Source organism: Girardinichthys multiradiatus, chromosome 4, assembly GCF_021462225.1.
Source record: "Girardinichthys multiradiatus isolate DD_20200921_A chromosome 4, DD_fGirMul_XY1, whole genome shotgun sequence".
Taxonomy (NCBI): domain Eukaryota; kingdom Metazoa; phylum Chordata; class Actinopteri; order Cyprinodontiformes; family Goodeidae; genus Girardinichthys; species Girardinichthys multiradiatus.
This window is the reverse complement of record NC_061797.1, coordinates 28,875,226-28,892,876: the sequence shown is the minus strand read 5'-3', so window position 1 is coordinate 28,892,876 and position 17,651 is coordinate 28,875,226. Positions and strand designations below refer to the sequence as shown.

The window sequence follows — 17,651 nt, the reverse complement described above, 5'->3', positions numbered from 1 at the left end:
CTTTAGCCTGGACTGAGATTAAGGTTGAGCTTTTCAGCAACACTCCAGGTTGGTTTGGAAGGCAACAAAAGATCAATGTGTGGAAATGGACTCATGCCCACTGTTAAGTATGGAGGAGGATCTGTGATGCTTTGGGCTAGCTTTTCTTCCAATCAGAATCAGAATCAGAATCAGAAAAGCTTTATTGCCAAGTACGTTTTTGGACATACAAGGAATTTGTTTTGGCGTAGTCGGTGCAATACAGTACAAGTTAAACAGTACAAACATATCTACAATATAATATAATATAAGTGCACAGTTTTAAGTGAGTGAGAGTAAATATAGAGCAGTATAAGATGCAAGAGCAATACAACAGTGCAGGTGATCATTGTGCAAGTAAAGCAGTGCAAGTAAAGCAGGAGTCCAAGCTGAGCGTTAATGTAACGCATAGCGTTACAGGTTACAGGTGTCCTGTCAGCAAAAAAAGGGGGGGTGTGGGGGAAAGGGGGAATGTCAGGGTGGTTTCCGGGCTTTGTTAACCAGGCTGGTGGCAGATGGGAAAAAACTGTTCTTGTGGCGTGAGGTTTTGGTCCGGATGGACCGCAGCCTCCTGCCAGAGGGGAGAGTCTCAAAGAGTCTGTGACCGGGGTGGGAGGGATCAGCCAGAATTCCCTGCCCGCTTCAGGGTCCTGGAGGTGTACAGTTCCTGGAGCGACAGTAGACTGCAGCCAATCACCTTCTCAGCAGACCGAATGACACGCTGCAGCCTGCCCTTATCCTTGGCTGTAGCAGCGGCGTACCAGATGGTGATGGAGGAGGTGAGGATAGACTCAATGATGGCTGTGTAGAAGTGCACCATCATAGTCTTTGGCAGGTTGAATTTCTTCAGCTGCCGCAGGAAGAACATCCTCTGCTGGGCTTTCTTGATGAGGGAGCTGATGTTTGGCTCCCACTTGAGATCCTGGGAGATGATGGTTCCCAGGAAGCGGAAAGATTCCACAGTGTCAATTGTGGAGTCACAGAGGGTGATGGGGGCAGGTGGGGCTGGGTTCTGCCTGAAGTTCACAACCATCTCCACTGTCTTTAGAGCGTTGAGCTCAAGGCTGTTCTGGCTGCACCAGTCCAACAGATGGTCCACTTCCCATCTGTACGCGGACTCGTCACCATCAGAGATGAGTCCGATCAGGGTGGTGTCGTCCGCAAACTTCAGAAGCTTGACAGACTGGTGACTGGAGGTGCAGCTGTTGGTGTACAGGGAGAAGAGCAGAGGAGAGAGAACACAGCCTTGGGGGGAACCGGTGCTGATGGTCAGGGAGTCAGAGACATGCTTCCCCAGCCTCACGCGCTGCTTCCTGTCAGACAGGAAGTCAGTGATCCACCTGCAGGTGGAGTCGGGCACACTCAGCTGGGAGAGCTTCTCCTGGAGCAGAGCTGGGACGATGGTGTTGAAGGCAGAGCTGAAATCCACAAACAGGATCCTGGCATAGGTTCCTGTGGAGTCCAGGTGCCGGAGGATGAAGTGAAGGGCTAGGTTGACTGCATCATCTACAGACCTGTTGGCTCTGTAGGCAAACTGCAGGGGGTCAAGGAGGGGGTCGGTGATGTCTTTTAGGTGTGAGAGCACAAGGCGCTCAAAGGACTTCATCACCACAGAGGTCAGGGCGACGGGTCTGAAGTCATTAAGCCCTGTGGTCCTTGGCTTCTTGGGAACAGGGACGATGGTGGAGGACTTGAAGCAGGCTGGCACATGACATGTCTCCAGTGAGGTGTTAAAAATGTCTGTGAAGACTGGAGACAGCTGATCAGCGCAGTGCTTCAGGCTGGCTGGTGAGACAGAATCCGGACCAGCAGCTTTCCGGGGGTTCTGTCTCCTGAAGAGTTTGTTGACGTCCCTCTCCTGGATGGAAAGAGCCGTCCTCGGCGTGGGTAGGGGGCTGGTGGGGGGGAACTTCAGGGTGGGGGTTGGAGGTGCCAAGGCCCCTCTTGAGGTTGGGGAGGTGGGGGTGGTGGATTGTGGCTGCAGCTGTTGGGGGGCGTCGTGGGAGATGGTTGCAGGACTGTCCCTTTGTCTTTCACAGGCCCTGGGAACCTCGTTAAAGTGCATGGCAAAATGTAATATAGGATATAAATAAATGAGATATAAATAAATAAAAATATGGTGCACTCTGTGTCATTGGGTGGTCTCAATGGGATTAGGTCAAAAACATATGGCCAAAGCAACAGTTAAGTGGTTTGCAAGACACTAAATCAACCTTTATCCGTGATTATCTCAGTCCCTGCAACTAAACCCAGGACTCTGTAGATCTGAAGAGATCCTGCAGGAATGGTCAGAGAACTCTGCATGCTCAACCTTTTGTGAAGACTAGGAAGGTGGTACAGGTATTGTCAGCAGGGGTACCAATTATTGTGCCATGGGGATATAAAAACAGTTATTTCCTAACAAAAGATTCAGCACTGAATAGGATGAATTAGGTTTTTTTCTAAAACATTTGAGTCACAGATTATTTCAGTGGAATAAAAGATGACATTTTTTTTCAGGCATTTTAACACATCTTTACCAGGGGGCCAATACATTTTACCATCACTGTACATACGTGTGTGTGTGAATTTGAATGAGAGATAAAACACAATAAAATTGATTTATTTCTGTACACTGTGCACAGTATTTCTTCAATTAAAAAAATTGAATAAGGGAAAGCATTTATTTTTAAATTGTACCTGGGAGTGGTTTCGGTTCAGGAAGTCTAGGGTTGCTGCTGGGGGTGTGCACACTGCAGATCTTGATGAAGCCCGCCATCAGCATAATAAGAGCAATTCCCATCAACAGCACAGCCCACCAGTGAGCCTGAACAGCAGATAACATAGGACGTGCTATTTCAATGTTTGCTCCAACAGAAGGTTGTTGTATACATTTCCTATATACTATATAGGCTTGCAGCAGAACACTCACCATAATCCAATCTGCTATATTCTCATACAGCTCTGGGTTGAAAATGGCTTTCTTCAGTCTTGCCAAAGGCCCATCTGCATCCACCAGTCGACACCTCGTGAAGACGTCACAGTATCCCTTGAAGTCGTTGCAGGGTGAGCCGGGCTGTAGCGTTTTCACTTGTCCTTTGAAATGTTTATCCCATCTCTCTGAGCCGGTACTGCTGCAGGTGCTTGGGTTCACTGCATAAAAAAAAGGTCAAAATAAGATCTTACAACATTTCATGTTAGAGAAAAAAACTGCAAAATATAGAGCACTGGTCTCTTAAAATCATTTGAGCTGCTAAATATGCATCTGATTAATTAGAATAGCATTAAAAAGTTAACTTTAGTAACCCAATTAGAGGACTCAACTCTGTTGTATAAACTCATTATGCAGCAAGTGATTTAATTCAAGTGTTTATTTCTATTAATGTGGATGAATTTGGATTGAAGCTAATAAAATCTCAGCTTCTGAGATAATTAGATTACCACACAAGAAAAAAAAAAAAAAAAATGGGGGTTTTAAGACAGAAATCCATGCCTCCTGAAAGGTATGTCCATATAATACAGAGTATATGCACTCAGTACTTATTCTGGGCTGTGATACATAAAGTACTTCTAACTAAAGATTAGTACTAAAGTGGTACATTCGGATTCATTACAGGTGCACCATGTTTACTCACTTTTGTCCATGCAACAAACATGGCAAAGCTCAGATGCTTCATCCTTGCCGTCTTGGCTGGCGCAGGTGCACACTTCCAGACCGTACTTCTCACAAATAGAACCAGAGCAGACCTACAAACACCAAGCAGGAAGTGATGAGAACACATGAATTAATAAAATTAATTAAAGCATTTTTGTTGTTATTTCTACTAATCCAGTTCCATTTGGAAGCAGTTTAATCACCATATCTATGTGTTAGATAGATTGTCCATGTTGCTGTCAGCTTTGTGTCACAGCTTAGTTTTATACCTTGAGCACAGAGACAAAGCATAATATGGACTGAAGGCTGAAGATTTCTTGCTTGAAATGGATTTACATTAATCTTAGTTCTGCAAAAGAAGTAGAATATATGAACAATTTACCAGATAAAACAAATGCCAAGAATAAGATGTGTTGATGTGTTAAGTCTGTCTGCTTTCAGTCCATACGTAACGGCTGCTCTCCCATTTCACTCTCCACTCTATATTTTTGCATGCAGCATTATTTATGCAATAAAGACATACACATTTGTAATTATTTGCCTACCCCATTGAAGCAAACTTGTGTATCTGCATGGCAAGAGGTGAGGTTATCCTTCGGTGTTGAGGCTGGACACAGTGCAGTGCGTCCATTGCACCAGCCTTCTAGAGCACATTCTGATGCCAGCCTGCACTTGTCACTAGAACCCTTGAAAGAACATTCGGGTGTACAACATGGGCCTTGGCTGGGACTGAGGGGAAAAAAATTTAACATATGCAATTAAAAATGGAAAAAAAATAGGTAATGACAATACTTTTTGTTTAATGAAATACTGTACACTAGGACAGCCAGACCTGCAGACTTTTCCAGGTTGAAGTTTGCACCGTTTTTCCTCCTGTTCATTGGCATTATAGCAACAGGGATCTTTACACTGATCGCTATAGCCACAGTCACACTCCTCTCCCTTTTCTACAAGTCCATTACCGCAGATAGGCTGACCAGACTCTGAGTAGAGATACACACCTGATTAAAACAGAATCTTCCACAAAGCTTCTCCACTTTGTTAATGAAAGACAATTTACCAACAAAGCAAGAATCTCTCTTCTTCAACAGAACGGCGCTTATATTGCGAATGCTGCAGATGGAGAACTTGTTATTGTTGATCTTGTCCCCTGACGTGGCTCTGGCATACATAACGTAGTTTCCCAGCTCCTTTTTGTTCCGGTCCACAGACTCTCCAGGGGTGCATTCACTTCCAGAGTCATGCTGTAAAACAGGAAGCATGTAAACTGTCTGGAGGACACAGAGTAGCTTTGTGTGAGCCATAGTCCAACTTACAGGAGAGCCAAAGTTGTGTCCAATCTCATGAGCGAAGGTTATGTGTGACACTTTGGGAGGAACATGAGAAGCATAGTTCTGAACAGTGATAATACCGGTGTTGAGAGACTTCCTCCTTTCATCTGAGTACTTTTTGTTTTTTTCACAGATACCCCCTGAGCTTCCTGTTGTGCAGTAATAAAAACAAAAATCACAAAGGTGTGAGACAACTTCATTGTTAGCAACTCCCAAAATAATGACCTTAAATTTGATTAAACTCCTAGAACATTTATCAATAAGACTCTACAAAGCACAATTAATGGTATTACCTGAATTGTGTTAATTAAATAAAAGGAAAGTAACACAAAAACAGCCTGACAAGCAACCAAAACCTCAGCAGTTCCCCCTTACTAACGTGAATGCCTGAAGGAATGCTGCTATCCCTGCAGTCTATACATGAGGTCATAACGCAGCAGCTTCCAAAAACAAAGTAACATAAGACCAAAGCACGGCAAGCTCAAATGCAAAATGTGTTCATTGTGTGTAAGCAGACAAAATACTACACTCATTTTCTGTCCCGCTCATATTTAACCTTGTATATGTCTGTGTTGTATTTTCCCAGAAAACCTCCTTGGTCACCAACCACAAAGCCTACTGCAACAAAGTCTGATCTGTCTCTTATAGTCTCTCAATTCTTTCAGCTCACAGCTTTTATATCACAGAGCCGGCCTCCACTTGTCAGTAGATCACCAGTCTTCTGACTGACCGACAGCAGCAGGTGAGGCTGGGGAGGATCTTCTCCCGCAAAATAATCATTAGCACCGTTGCCCCCCTCAGGGGTGAGTTCTCTTCCCACTTCTCTTCTCCCTCTACACAAATGAATGCATCTCAGCGGACCCATCTGTGAAACTCCTGATGTTTGCTGATGACACCACTGTTATTGGACTGATCCAGGACAATGATGAGTGTGCACACAGACAGGAGGTGGTGCACTGGTGCGGTCCAAACCACCTGGTACCTAACTACCTGGAGCCTAACTTGGGCCAGAGGAAGCACCACCTGCCCCAGAAAACTGCAAGATATCTTCTACGCTGTCATTATTCAGCCTGTCTTGTGCACATCCATCACTGTGTGGTTCGGCTCGGCCACAAAACATGATAGCTCCAGACTGTGATGGACAATCGGGTCTACAGAGAGGATCATCAAGGTTTTGTGCTGGTCTGACGTAAGGCAGCTAACAACATTGCTGATCTCACATATCCTGGACACAAACTGTTTAGACTTTTACGTTTGGGTTGATGCTGCAGACACTATTTACAAAAATGAGCCCCCAGAGAAACAAGTTTCCCTCCTAAAGATGTCCCTCTGATGAACACTTAACAGTCAGTGTGCCCAAATAGATACCATGCATATTTGCACTAATTCAACTTTGTCATTTTCTTTTGCAAAAACACTATATATACATATTTACATAAAAATACATTCTTATTTCCCACCAAATTTATGTATTTATATGTATGTCTGTTTGTGTGCACAAACTTGGCCAATAAAGCTGATTCTGATTCTAAAGAAGGCTAAATGATCCGACAACAACTCCTAGTCATGATTATGTGGAACACGTTTCTATACAATTTTGATGTGAAGACCACTCCAAAATATCTCCAACTAAGATACCAAAGTATTACTTTAAATAAACAAAAATAATGATGTGAATATTGTCACTTCCTGTTTTCTGAGAGATTAAGAAAATATTTGCCAGAATAATCAAATATTCGAGAGCATTACAATGTTGTTTTTTAACTAAAATATGAGAGCTAAAAACAATCAATCTTTGTGTGCATGTTTAATTTTTGCACATTTTCATGTTTCAGGTCATTTCAAGAAGTCAAATGTTTTTGAAAAGTAATCAACTAGACCTTGGTACAACTTGACTTGTTAATGGCAGAGCGGAAACGGAAAGAAAATGCTGACAGGACATTAGCTGACAACTTAGCAGAGCCTGGGTATCTATGCGGTGTAGCAGTGAGGTGTCAATTCAATAACTGGGTGGGAAAGTGAAGCTCATATCAGAGTGTGCTTAAGGTAATAGAAAACAGGATCGTTTTAATAGAGAAGATTGATGCTCTGGGAAAAAAGTTCAACAAACTGCAGGCCCTGCTTCTTTTATTCACCAGAAAAATATTACCACCAGATTTATAAATTAAACTTATCTACATCTATCTACATAAACAATGGGTGGGAAAACGATGAATGAGTAGAAAGTAGACAGCAGTAGCAGTGAAGAAAAGAAATGTTTACTTATCTGACTCTAAATAAGAAGTCAATAATTTACAACAAAAGCTAAGGGTTTCATTTATTGAAGGATCTGTTGACAATTTAAATTTTGATTCGTCTTGACTAGTCAGATGAGAAAATGAGGACACACCGACATCACAAGCCCCACGTGTTTCCTGAAGATCTGCTAGTATTTGGCTCTCTGTTTTTGTACATACTAAACAAACACACAACCGCACAGCTGAAGAGGTCATAGTCAACCCAAAGCTGAGTTTATAGATAAAATCCCAAATAACCAAATCTATACTCGATGATATATGATTATAACAAAAAGCATCCATAGCCAGTAATGTTTTTTACAACCACTGACTCCAATGTATTCTACTGGGATTTTACATGACAGAGGATTGGATAGTTGTGAATTAGAGGGAAACTGATCCAATGTTTTTCTAAATTCTTTACAAATAAAGATCTAAATAAAGATCTGAATAGGATACATTTGTATTCGGCTTCCTTTATTTTCAATACCCTTAAATAAAATACAGTGCAAACCACGGCCTTTGAAATGTGCCTAATTAGTAAACAGTCCACCTGTGTGTAATTTAATCTCATTGTAAATCAATCTGAGATCATCAGAAAACAAACAGCATCATGAGGAACAAGGATCAGAGCAGACTGAATATTTCTTAAAAGAATGTAAATTCTTTTAAGACCATCCTCCAGTGGGCCCACCACCCGCAGGGGGAACCGTGAGGGACCGGTGCGAAGAGGATTGGGCAGCAGACGAAGGTGGAGACCTCGGCGGCCCGATCCCCGGATGCTTAGGCTGGCTCTAGGGACGTGGAATGTCACCTCGCTGGGGGGGAAGGACCCTGAACTTGTGCGGGAGGTCGAGAGATATCGACTAGAAATAGTCGGGCTCACCTCCACGCACAGTGTGGGCTCTGGAACCCATCTCCTTGAGAGGGGCTGGACTCTCTTCTACTCTGGAGTGGCCCACGGGGAGAGGCGGCGGGCTGGGGAGGGTTTGCTTGTTGCCGCCCTGCTCAGCCGTCTCGTGTTGGGGTTTACCCCAGTGGATGAGAGGGTTGTATCCCTGCGCCTTCGGGTTGGGGAGAGGTCTCTGACTATCATTTCAGCCTACGGGCCGAGTGGTAGTGCGGAGTACCCGGCCTTCTTGGCATCCCTGTCGGGGGTGCTCTATAGTGCACCTCCCGGGGACTCCATTATTCTGCTGGGGGACTTCAACGCCCACGTGGGAAACGACAGTGACACCTAGAGAGGTGTGATCGAGAGGAATGGCCTCCCCAATCTGAATCCGAGTGGTGTTTTGTTATTGGACTTCTGCGCTAGTCACGGATTGTCCATAATGAACACCATGTTCAAACATAAGGGTGTCCATCAGTGCACTTGGCACCAGGACACCCTAGGCAGGAGGTCGATGATCGACTTTGTTGTCGTATCATCAGACCTTCGTCCGCATGTTTTGGACACTCGGGTGAAAAGATGGGCTGAGCTGTCCAATGATCACCACCTGGTGGTGAGTTGAATCCGCTGGGGGAGGGGAAAGCCGGACAGACTTGGCAGGCCCAAGCGCATAGTGAGGGTCTGCTGGGAACGTCTGGTGGAGCCCTCGGCCAACTCCCACCTCTGGGAGAGCTTTGACCAGATTCCGAGGGATGTTGGAGACATAGAGTCCGAGTGGACCATGTTCTTCGCATCTATTGTCGATGCTGCCGCCCGTAGCTGTGGCCGTAAGGTCTGCGGTGCCTGTCGCGGCGGCAATCCCCAAACCCGGTGATGGACACCGGCAGTAAGGGATGCTGTCAAGGTGAAGAAGGAGTCCTATCGGCTGTGGTTGGCTTGTGGGACTCCTGAGGTGGCTGACGGGTACCGTGAGGCCAAGCGTGCCGCGGCCCGGGCGGTGGCAGAGGCAAAACCCAGACCTGGGAGGAGTTCGGTGAGGCCATGGAGAAGGACTACCGGTAGGCCCCGAAGCGATTCTGGCAAACCGTCCGGCGCCTCAGGAGGGGGAAGCAGTGCTTCACCAACACCGTTTACAGTGCGGGTGGGGAGCTGCTGACCTCAACTGGGGACATTATTGGGCGGTGGAAGGAGTACTTCGAGGGTCTCCTCAATCCTGCCATCACGCATTCCCTGGTGGAAACAGAGGCAGGGGACTCGGGGTTGGACTCTTTCATCACCCAGGCTGAAGTCACCGAGGTGGTTAAAAAGCTCTGCGGTGGCAGGGCTTCGGGGGTGGATGAGATCCGCCCTGAGTACCTCAAGTGTCTGGATGTTGTGGGGCTGTCATGGTTGACACGCCTCTTCAACATTGCGTGGCGGACGGGGACAGTGCCTCTGGACTGGCAGACTGGGGTGGTTGTCCCCCTACATAAGAAGGGTGACCGGAGGGTGTGTTCCAACTACAGGGGGATCACACTCCTCAGCCTCCCTGGTAAGGCCTACGCCAGGGTATTGGAGAGGAGAGTCCGGCCGATAGTCGAACCCCGGCTTCAGGAGGAGCAGTGTGGTTTTCGTCCTGGCCGTGGAACACTGGACCAGCTCTATACCCTCTACAGGGTACTCGAGGGTTCATGGGAGTTTGCCTAACTGGTCCACATGTGCTTTGTGGACCTGGAGGAAGCATTCGACTGTGTCCCTCGTGATGCCCTGTGGGGGGTGCTCCAGGGGTATGGAATCGGGGGCCCTTTATTAGGGGCCATCTGGTCTCTGTACAAGCGGAGCAGGAGTTTGGTTCGCATTGCCGGCACTTCGTCAGACATGTTTCCGGTGCGTGTTGGACTCTGGCAGGGCTGCCCTTTGTCACCGGTCCTGTTCATAACTTTTATGGACAGGATTTCTAGGCGCAGCCAAGGGCCGTAGGAGGTCTGGTTTGGGGAACAGTGGATTTCGTCTCTTCTTTTTGCAGATGACGTGGTCCTGCCGGCCCCCTCTAGCCAAGACCTACGGCACGCACCGGGGCGGTTCGCAGCCGAGTGTGAAGCGGCAGGGATGAAAATCAGCTCCTCCAAGTCCGAGACCATGGTTCTTGACCGGAAAAGGGTGGCTTGTCCTCTTCAGGTTGGAGGGGAGTTCCTGCCTCAAGTGGAGGAGTTTAAATATCTCAGGGTCTTGTTCACGAGTGAGGGAAGAATGGAGCGGGAGATCAACAGACGGATTGGTGCGGTTGCCACAGTAATGGGGTCGCTGTGCCGGTCCGTTGTGGTGAAGACAGAGCTGAGCCGAAAAGCGAAGCTCTCAATTTACCGGTCGGTCTACGTTCCTACCATCACCTATGGCCATGAACTTTGGGTCATGACCGAAAGAACGAGATCCCGGATACAAGCAGCTGAAATGAGCTTCCTCCATAGGGTGGCCGGGCACTCCCTTAGAGACAGGGTGAGGAGCTAGGCCATCCGGGAGGAGCTTGGAGTAGAGCCGCTGCTCCTCCACATCGAGAGGAGCCAGTTGAGGTGGCTCGGGCATCTACAGGTCCTTCTCAAAATATTAGCATATTGTGATAAAGTTCATTATTTTCCATAATGTAATGGTGAAAATTTAACATTCCTATATTTTAGATTCATTGCACACTAACTGAAATATTTCAGGTCTTTTATTGTCTTAATACGGATGATTTTGGCATACAGTTCATGAAAACCCAAAATTCCTATCTCACAAAATTAGCATATTTCATCCGACCAATAAAAGAAAAGTGTTTTTAATACAAAAAACGTCAACCTTCAAATAATCATGTACAGTTATGCACTCAATACTTGGTCGGGAATCCTTTGGCAGAAATTACTGCTTCAATGCGGCGTGGCATGGAGGCAATCAGCCTGTGGCACTGCTGAGGTCTTATGGAGGCCCAGGATGCTTCGATAGCGGCCTTTAGCTCATCCAGAGTGTTGGGTCTTGAGTCTCTCAACGTTCTCTTCACAATATCCCACAGATTCTCTATGGGGTTCAGGTCAGGAGAGTTGGCAGGCCAATTGAGCACAGTGATACCATGGTCAGTAAACCATTTACCACTGGTTCTGGCACTGTGAGCAGGTGCCAGGTCGTGCTGAAAAATGAAATCTTCATCTCCATAAAGCTTTTCAGCAGATGGAAGCATGAAGTGCTCCAAAATCTCCTGATAGCTAGCTGCATTGACCCTGCCCTTGATAAAACACAGTGGACCAACACCAGCAGCTGACACGGCACCCCGGACCATCACTGACTGTGGGTACTTGACACTGGACTTCTGGCATTTCCTTCTCCCCAGTCTTCCTCCAGACTCTGGCACCTCTGAATGACATGCAGAATTTGCTTTCATCCGAAAAAAGTACTTTGGACCACTGAGCAACAGTCCAGTGCTGCTTCTCTGTAGCCCAGGTCTGGGGAATGCGGCACCTGTAGCCCATTTCCTGCACACGCCTGTGCACGGTGGCTCTGGATGTTTCTACTCCAGACTCAGTCCACTGCTTCCGCAGGTCCCCCAAGGTCTGGAATCGGCCCTTCTCCACAATCTTCCTCAGGGTCCGGTCACCTCTTCTCGTTGTGCAGCATTTTCTGCCACACTTTTTCCTTCCCACAGACTTCCCACTGAGGTGCCTTGATACAGCACTCTGGGAACAGCCAATTCGTACAGAAATTTCTTTCCGTGTCTTACCCTCTTGCTTGAGGGTGTCAATAGTGGCCTTCTGGACAGCAGTCAGGTCGGCAGTCTTACCCATGATTGGGGTTTTGAGTGATGAACCAGGCTGGGAGTTTTAAAGGCCTCAGGAATCTTTTGCAGGTATTTAGAGTTAACTCGTTGATTCAGATGATTAGGTTCATAGCTCGTTTAGAGACCCTTTTAATGATATGCTAATTTTGTGAGATAGGAATTTTGGGTTTTCATGAGCTGTATGCCAAAATCATCCGTATTAAGACAATAAAAGACCTGAAATATTTCAGTTAGTGTGCAATGAATCTAAAATATATGAATGTTAAATTTTCATCATGACATTATGGAAAATAATGAACTTTATCACAATATGCTAATATTTTGAGAAGGACCAGTATACTGGATGCCTCCTGGACGCCTTCCTCGGGAGGTGTTCCAGGCACGTCCCGCCAGGAGGAGGCCCAGGACACGCTCGGGGGACTATGTCTCTCGGCTGGCCTGGGAACGCCTTGGGCTCCCCCCGGAGGAGCTGGAGGAGGTGTCTAGGGTAAGGGACGTCTGGGCGTCTCTGCTGAGTCGGCTGCCCCCGTGACCCAGTCCCCGATAAAGCAGAAAACGACGAGTACGAGAATGTAAATTATTATTAAATAATTATATGCCACTTTGTATTGCTAAGGCCCCAAACTGCTGTCATTACTTTTCTCTGTAAAAGGGTGCAATGATAGAGGAGAGAGTATTTGGACTCCGAGGCAAATGATGATGTTTGATTACATTACTGCATTATTGTAATTTCTTGAAATGTGTCAGCACTGTGAAAAAATTGTGTTTGCCTAGCCTGTTAGAGAAGTATAATTATTTAATTTCATTCCGTGTCGCATAAAAACAGGGCCTTGCAGAACGCAGTTAGGGCTTCTCCTCCTTACACACGCAGTTGTGTGAAAAAAATAATTCATTACTTTTGTTGAAAAGAGGAAGAAATCAAAAATGACTAATTCATAAAAATGATCCGTCGACTACAAATGTTGATGTTGACAGACACTTATAGCAGATATCATTGGATATGCGGACTAATTGGAGTAGATCCATTTAATATTACAGCATTCTCGGTACTGCCCATTGTAATCATCTCTAGGGCCGTTTAAGCAGTTCAGAGCTCCACAAACATGTTTTGAAGTTCTGTGAAAGACCACAGTATGCAGAATAACACTGTTGCTACCAACCGCTAAGATATTTGTGATGAGAATTTTGAGCAAATGCAACATGTAAAAACAGTGGCTAACATCTGCGAATAAAAAAAAGAGTTTATAAACTTCACTGAAGAAACAGTGTCTGGGTGTGACACCAACCTGAAGGCGCCCCGACCCAAGCCAAGCCGAGCACACCGTCGTCAAAGTCCCTGTCAGTAAAGACGTAGGCCAGGCAGTAGTCATCATGGTTCTGTTCAGAATTGAGCTCCAGAAATTTTTCCACACCAATGTTGGGAAAGCGAAAAGGATTACTCTTGTCCCTTTCGTCGTCTGTGGTATTGATCTGGAAAAAACAACAGGTCAGCAATTACAAATGAATATTCAAAAGAGAAAGATGCATTATACTCAAGGCCACTGCCTGGTTTTTCCCCAATACTGACTGTTCAATCTGTTTCAAGCCAGCTTTATTTTAAACCAACTCTGCACCATAGCTTCATCAGTTAGGATCAATCTTCATGAAATTTAACTCACCCTGATCCTTTTAACCATGAAGCCGATGTTTCGTATGCCCATGAAGTCTGTGGTTTGGTAAATGGAGTCAATAGCCTTCACATGACTGGAGATCTGTACAAAATGTACTTTATCAGATAAGTGGTATGCACAGCAGTGAATAAAATGCTTTTACAACTCAATATGGCATCTTCCTTTGCATTGTCATTCTACTGCAAGGGGAAAAAACAAACTATTAATCACATAACATGCACATGATAAAGTGGAAGATTGAAGCAGAACTTCAGAACCTGATATAACTCTCTCTGCGTTGTATCAGGTTGAAGCCACCATTTACTTATTTAACAAGCACGATTTTACAACTAGGCAGTGAAATAATTTGTTTGTTCTGGATTATATAAACAGGAAAAATGTATTTTAACCACATTATATTCTGGACTTTTAATTCATTTCCCAATGTTAATTATATGTTACAGTGTGCAAGTGGTCATCAGTTTGGGTTTAATTGGCCATGTGGTATTTGTTTGGTCATGTGATAGTAATGCAGCATGGGATTATGGGCTGCTTTTTTATAGTCTGTTTTTCTTATTTTATGAAATGAACTCACATTAAATGGGCAGAGGAAGTGGTGGAAAACATGCAGCAAAGGTCAACAGGCCGGGACTCGAACCCGTGACGGGATGCATCAAGGATTACAGCCACCGTAAATGGGTCACATGTTCTACCCCTGCACCACTGTCACGCCCCCTGGATTGTAGGGTGATTAACTGAAGCAGAGAATGACTTATATAATTATAGACTTTGTAAGATCACAGAGAAGCGATGTCAGCGGTGTGGTCCTTGTTTCACGAGTCGAACAGGTAGGGATATATACCCTACCGGTCAAAGGTTTTAGATACACTTTCTCAATTACTGGGCTACTTTATTTTCATGACTATTTAAATTGTAGATTCTAACCAAAGGCAACAAAACTATGAATGAACACACATGGAATTATATAGTAAACAAAAAGTGTGAAATAAATCTAAACCATTTTCTATTTTAGATTCTTCAAAATAGCCACCCTTTGCTTTGATGACTGCTTTGTACCCTTAGCTTCATGAGGTGGTCACATGAAATAGTTTTCCAAAGGTTAATATTTCAGTCATCAAAGCAAAAGGCGGCTACTATAAGGAACCTAAATTATAAAACATAATTAAAGTTCTTTTGCAATTTTTTATTAGCTACATAATTCTATCCGTGTTCATTCACTATTTTGATGCTTATGGGAAGAAACTTGTGCAATCAAAAACTGAATTTGAATTTCTCAGACTGAATCTGTATTTATTATGTAATTTGAAATTAAATGCATTGGTTTGAAAATGAATTTAATGGTTTGAAACTGAATTTATTGGTTTGAAAACTGAATTTAATGGTTTGAAACTGAATTAATTTGCATTGAAAATGTATTTCGTTGTTTTAAAAATTCAGTTTGCCTACTTTCACTTTCAGTTCTAAAATTCAGTTTTTTGTGTGACACATCCGGGTCCTTGAGGATAGCCTTAGATTAATCAAACACAGATTCATCGATTTACGTTTCACATCAAGTTAAACTTCCTTTACGGCATGTTGAGCTGGAGCAGTGCAGTGCTTGTAAACAACGTGCCGGGAGTCAGCTGTTCTTTCAGGGTTCATCGCACCTCAACCCCCCGGTCAGCTGTGCGCTGGCGAGGCGAGCCGGCTGTGAGCCCGGTGTCAGGGCAGCAGAAGCGGACGTCTCCGAACACGTTGGAGCACGTGTGGAATTAAGCGAAATCTTGATAAACCGAGCAGATATTTCAGGTTTACACAACTACATTCTAGTCTAAAAACAAGTTCATTGTGTTTCACAGAAAGCGCAATATATCCAACTTTATTCACAGCTTTTCCCTCTCCTCCAGGCTTTGCTACTTCCGTTAGCACAATCTACTTTGACCCGCAATGAATCATGGGATAGGGTGGGCCACGAAGGATACACCGGACCCATCCTTCATATCTGGGGAAAAGAAGGACGCATTTGTCGGCCCTATTTGGAGGAGCCTGCGAAGCTGTAGACTTCATTGCCTCACAATGACGTAATCGGCCAACAAATGCGTCCTTCAAAGAATGCAGCCCCTCAATTTGGACGCAGCAATAGTGAATGACATCCGTGAATCTGTGTTTGATTAATCTGTGGCTTCAAGGACCCGGATGTGTGACACAAAAAACTGAATTTCAGAACTGACATTTAATTTTAGAACTGAAAGTAAAAGGAGTGAAACTGAATTTTCAGTTCAATAAAATACATTTTCAGAGCAAATGAATTCAGTTTCAATTAAGTGAAATTCATTTTCAAACCATTGCATTTAATTTCAAATTACACAAAATACAGATTCAGTCAGAGAAATTCGAATTCAGTTTCTGATGGCACAAGTTTCTTCCCATAAATGCCTTCAGTGAGAATATACAGGGGTTGGACAATGAAACTGAAACACCTGTCATTTTAGTGTGGGAGGTTTCATGGCTAAATTGGACCAGCCTGGTAGCCAGTCTTCATTGATAGCACATTGCACCAGTAAGAGCAGAGTGTGAAGGTTCAATTAGCAGGGTAAGAGCACAGTTTTGCTCAAAATATTCAAATGTACACAACATTATGGGTGACATACCAGAGTTCAAAAGAGGACAAATTGTTGGTGCACGTCTTGCTGGCGCATCTGTGACCAAGACAGCAAGTCTTTGTGATGTATCAAGAGCCACGGTATCCAGGGTAATGTCAGCATACCACCAAGAAGGACGAACCACATCCAACAGGATTAACTGTGGACGCAAGAGGAAGCTGTCTGAAAGGGATGTTCGGGTGCTAACCCGGATTGTATCCAAAAAACATAAAACCACGGCTGCCCAAATCACGGCAGAATTAAATGTGCACCTCAACTCTCCTGTTTCCACCAGAACTGTCCGTCAGGAGCTCCACAGGGTCAATATACACGGCTGGGCTGCTATAGCCAAACCTTTGGTCACTCGTGCCAATGCCAAACGTCGGTTTCAATGGTGCAAGGAGCGCAAATCTTGGGCTGTGGACAATGTGAAACATGTATTGTTCTCTGATGAGTCCACCTTTACTGTTTTCCCCACATCCGGGAGAGTTACGGTGTGGAGAAGACCCAAAGAAGCGTACCACCCAGACTGTTGCATGCCCAGAGTGAAGCATGGGGGTGGATCAGTGATGGTTTGGGCTGCCATATCATGGCATTCCCTTGGCCCAATACTTGTGCTAGATGGGCGCGTCACTGCCAAGGACTACCGAACCATTCTTGAGGACCATGTGCATCCAATGGTTCAAACATTGTATCCTGAAGGCGGTGCACCAATACACACAGCAAGACTGGTGAAAGATTGGTTTGATGAACATGAACGTGAAGTTGAACATCTCCCATGGCCTGCACAGTCACCAGATCTAAATATTATTGAGCCACTTTGGGGTGTTTTGGAGGAGCGAGTCAGGAAACGTTTTCCTCCACCAGGATCACATAGTGACCTGGCCACTATCCTGCAAGAAGAATGGCTTAAAATCCCTCTGACCACTGTGCAGGACTTGTATATGTCATTCCCAAAATGAATTGACGCTGTATTGGCCGCAAAAGGAGGCCCTACACCATACTAATAAATTATTGTGGTCTAAAACTAGGTGTTTCAGTTTCATTGTCCAACCCCTGTATGTACAATGTAAACAGTCATAAACAACAAAGAAAACCTAAAAAATGAGAAAGGGGTTCTAAATGTTTGTGCGGTAGGGTATTTAATACATAAAATATCTGTAAATATCAGTTATTGGCCATAACAACAATATTAATTTTGGATATTGATATACTGACAGAAATTTTCATATCGGTGCATCCCTAAAAGCAATGCTATGATTATAAACCTGATTTCATTGTTTTATAACCGGCAGCAAATTGGAATGCATGTAACTGACTTTGAATCTGTCTTTCTGATTGGACTGAACTGACTCTAAATTTCTAGAAAGAAAATTAGATCAGTTTGTCTTGTAAAGTGTCTTGAGACACATTTGTTGAGAACCAGAA

At 44.7% G+C, this 17,651-nt stretch overlaps 1 protein-coding gene across 1 annotated transcript in view; it reads right to left on the bottom strand.

The window, feature by feature from the left end:
• Positions 1–17,651, bottom strand: part of adam10a (ADAM metallopeptidase domain 10a) — a 43,097-nt gene that overhangs the window by 2,787 nt on the left and 22,659 nt on the right. Inside the window, exons 7-15 of the mRNA XM_047362962.1 lie at positions 13,591–13,683; positions 13,219–13,402; positions 4,969–5,132; positions 4,713–4,896; positions 4,485–4,635; positions 4,198–4,381; positions 3,633–3,744; positions 2,930–3,150; positions 2,698–2,824 (exon numbers count right to left, since the gene is read on the bottom strand). Coding sequence (XP_047218918.1) covers positions 2,698–2,824; positions 2,930–3,150; positions 3,633–3,744; positions 4,198–4,381; positions 4,485–4,635; positions 4,713–4,896; positions 4,969–5,132; positions 13,219–13,402; positions 13,591–13,683 — 1,420 coding nt within the window. The remainder of the gene's footprint in view (positions 1–2,697; positions 2,825–2,929; positions 3,151–3,632; positions 3,745–4,197; positions 4,382–4,484; positions 4,636–4,712; positions 4,897–4,968; positions 5,133–13,218; positions 13,403–13,590; positions 13,684–17,651) is intronic.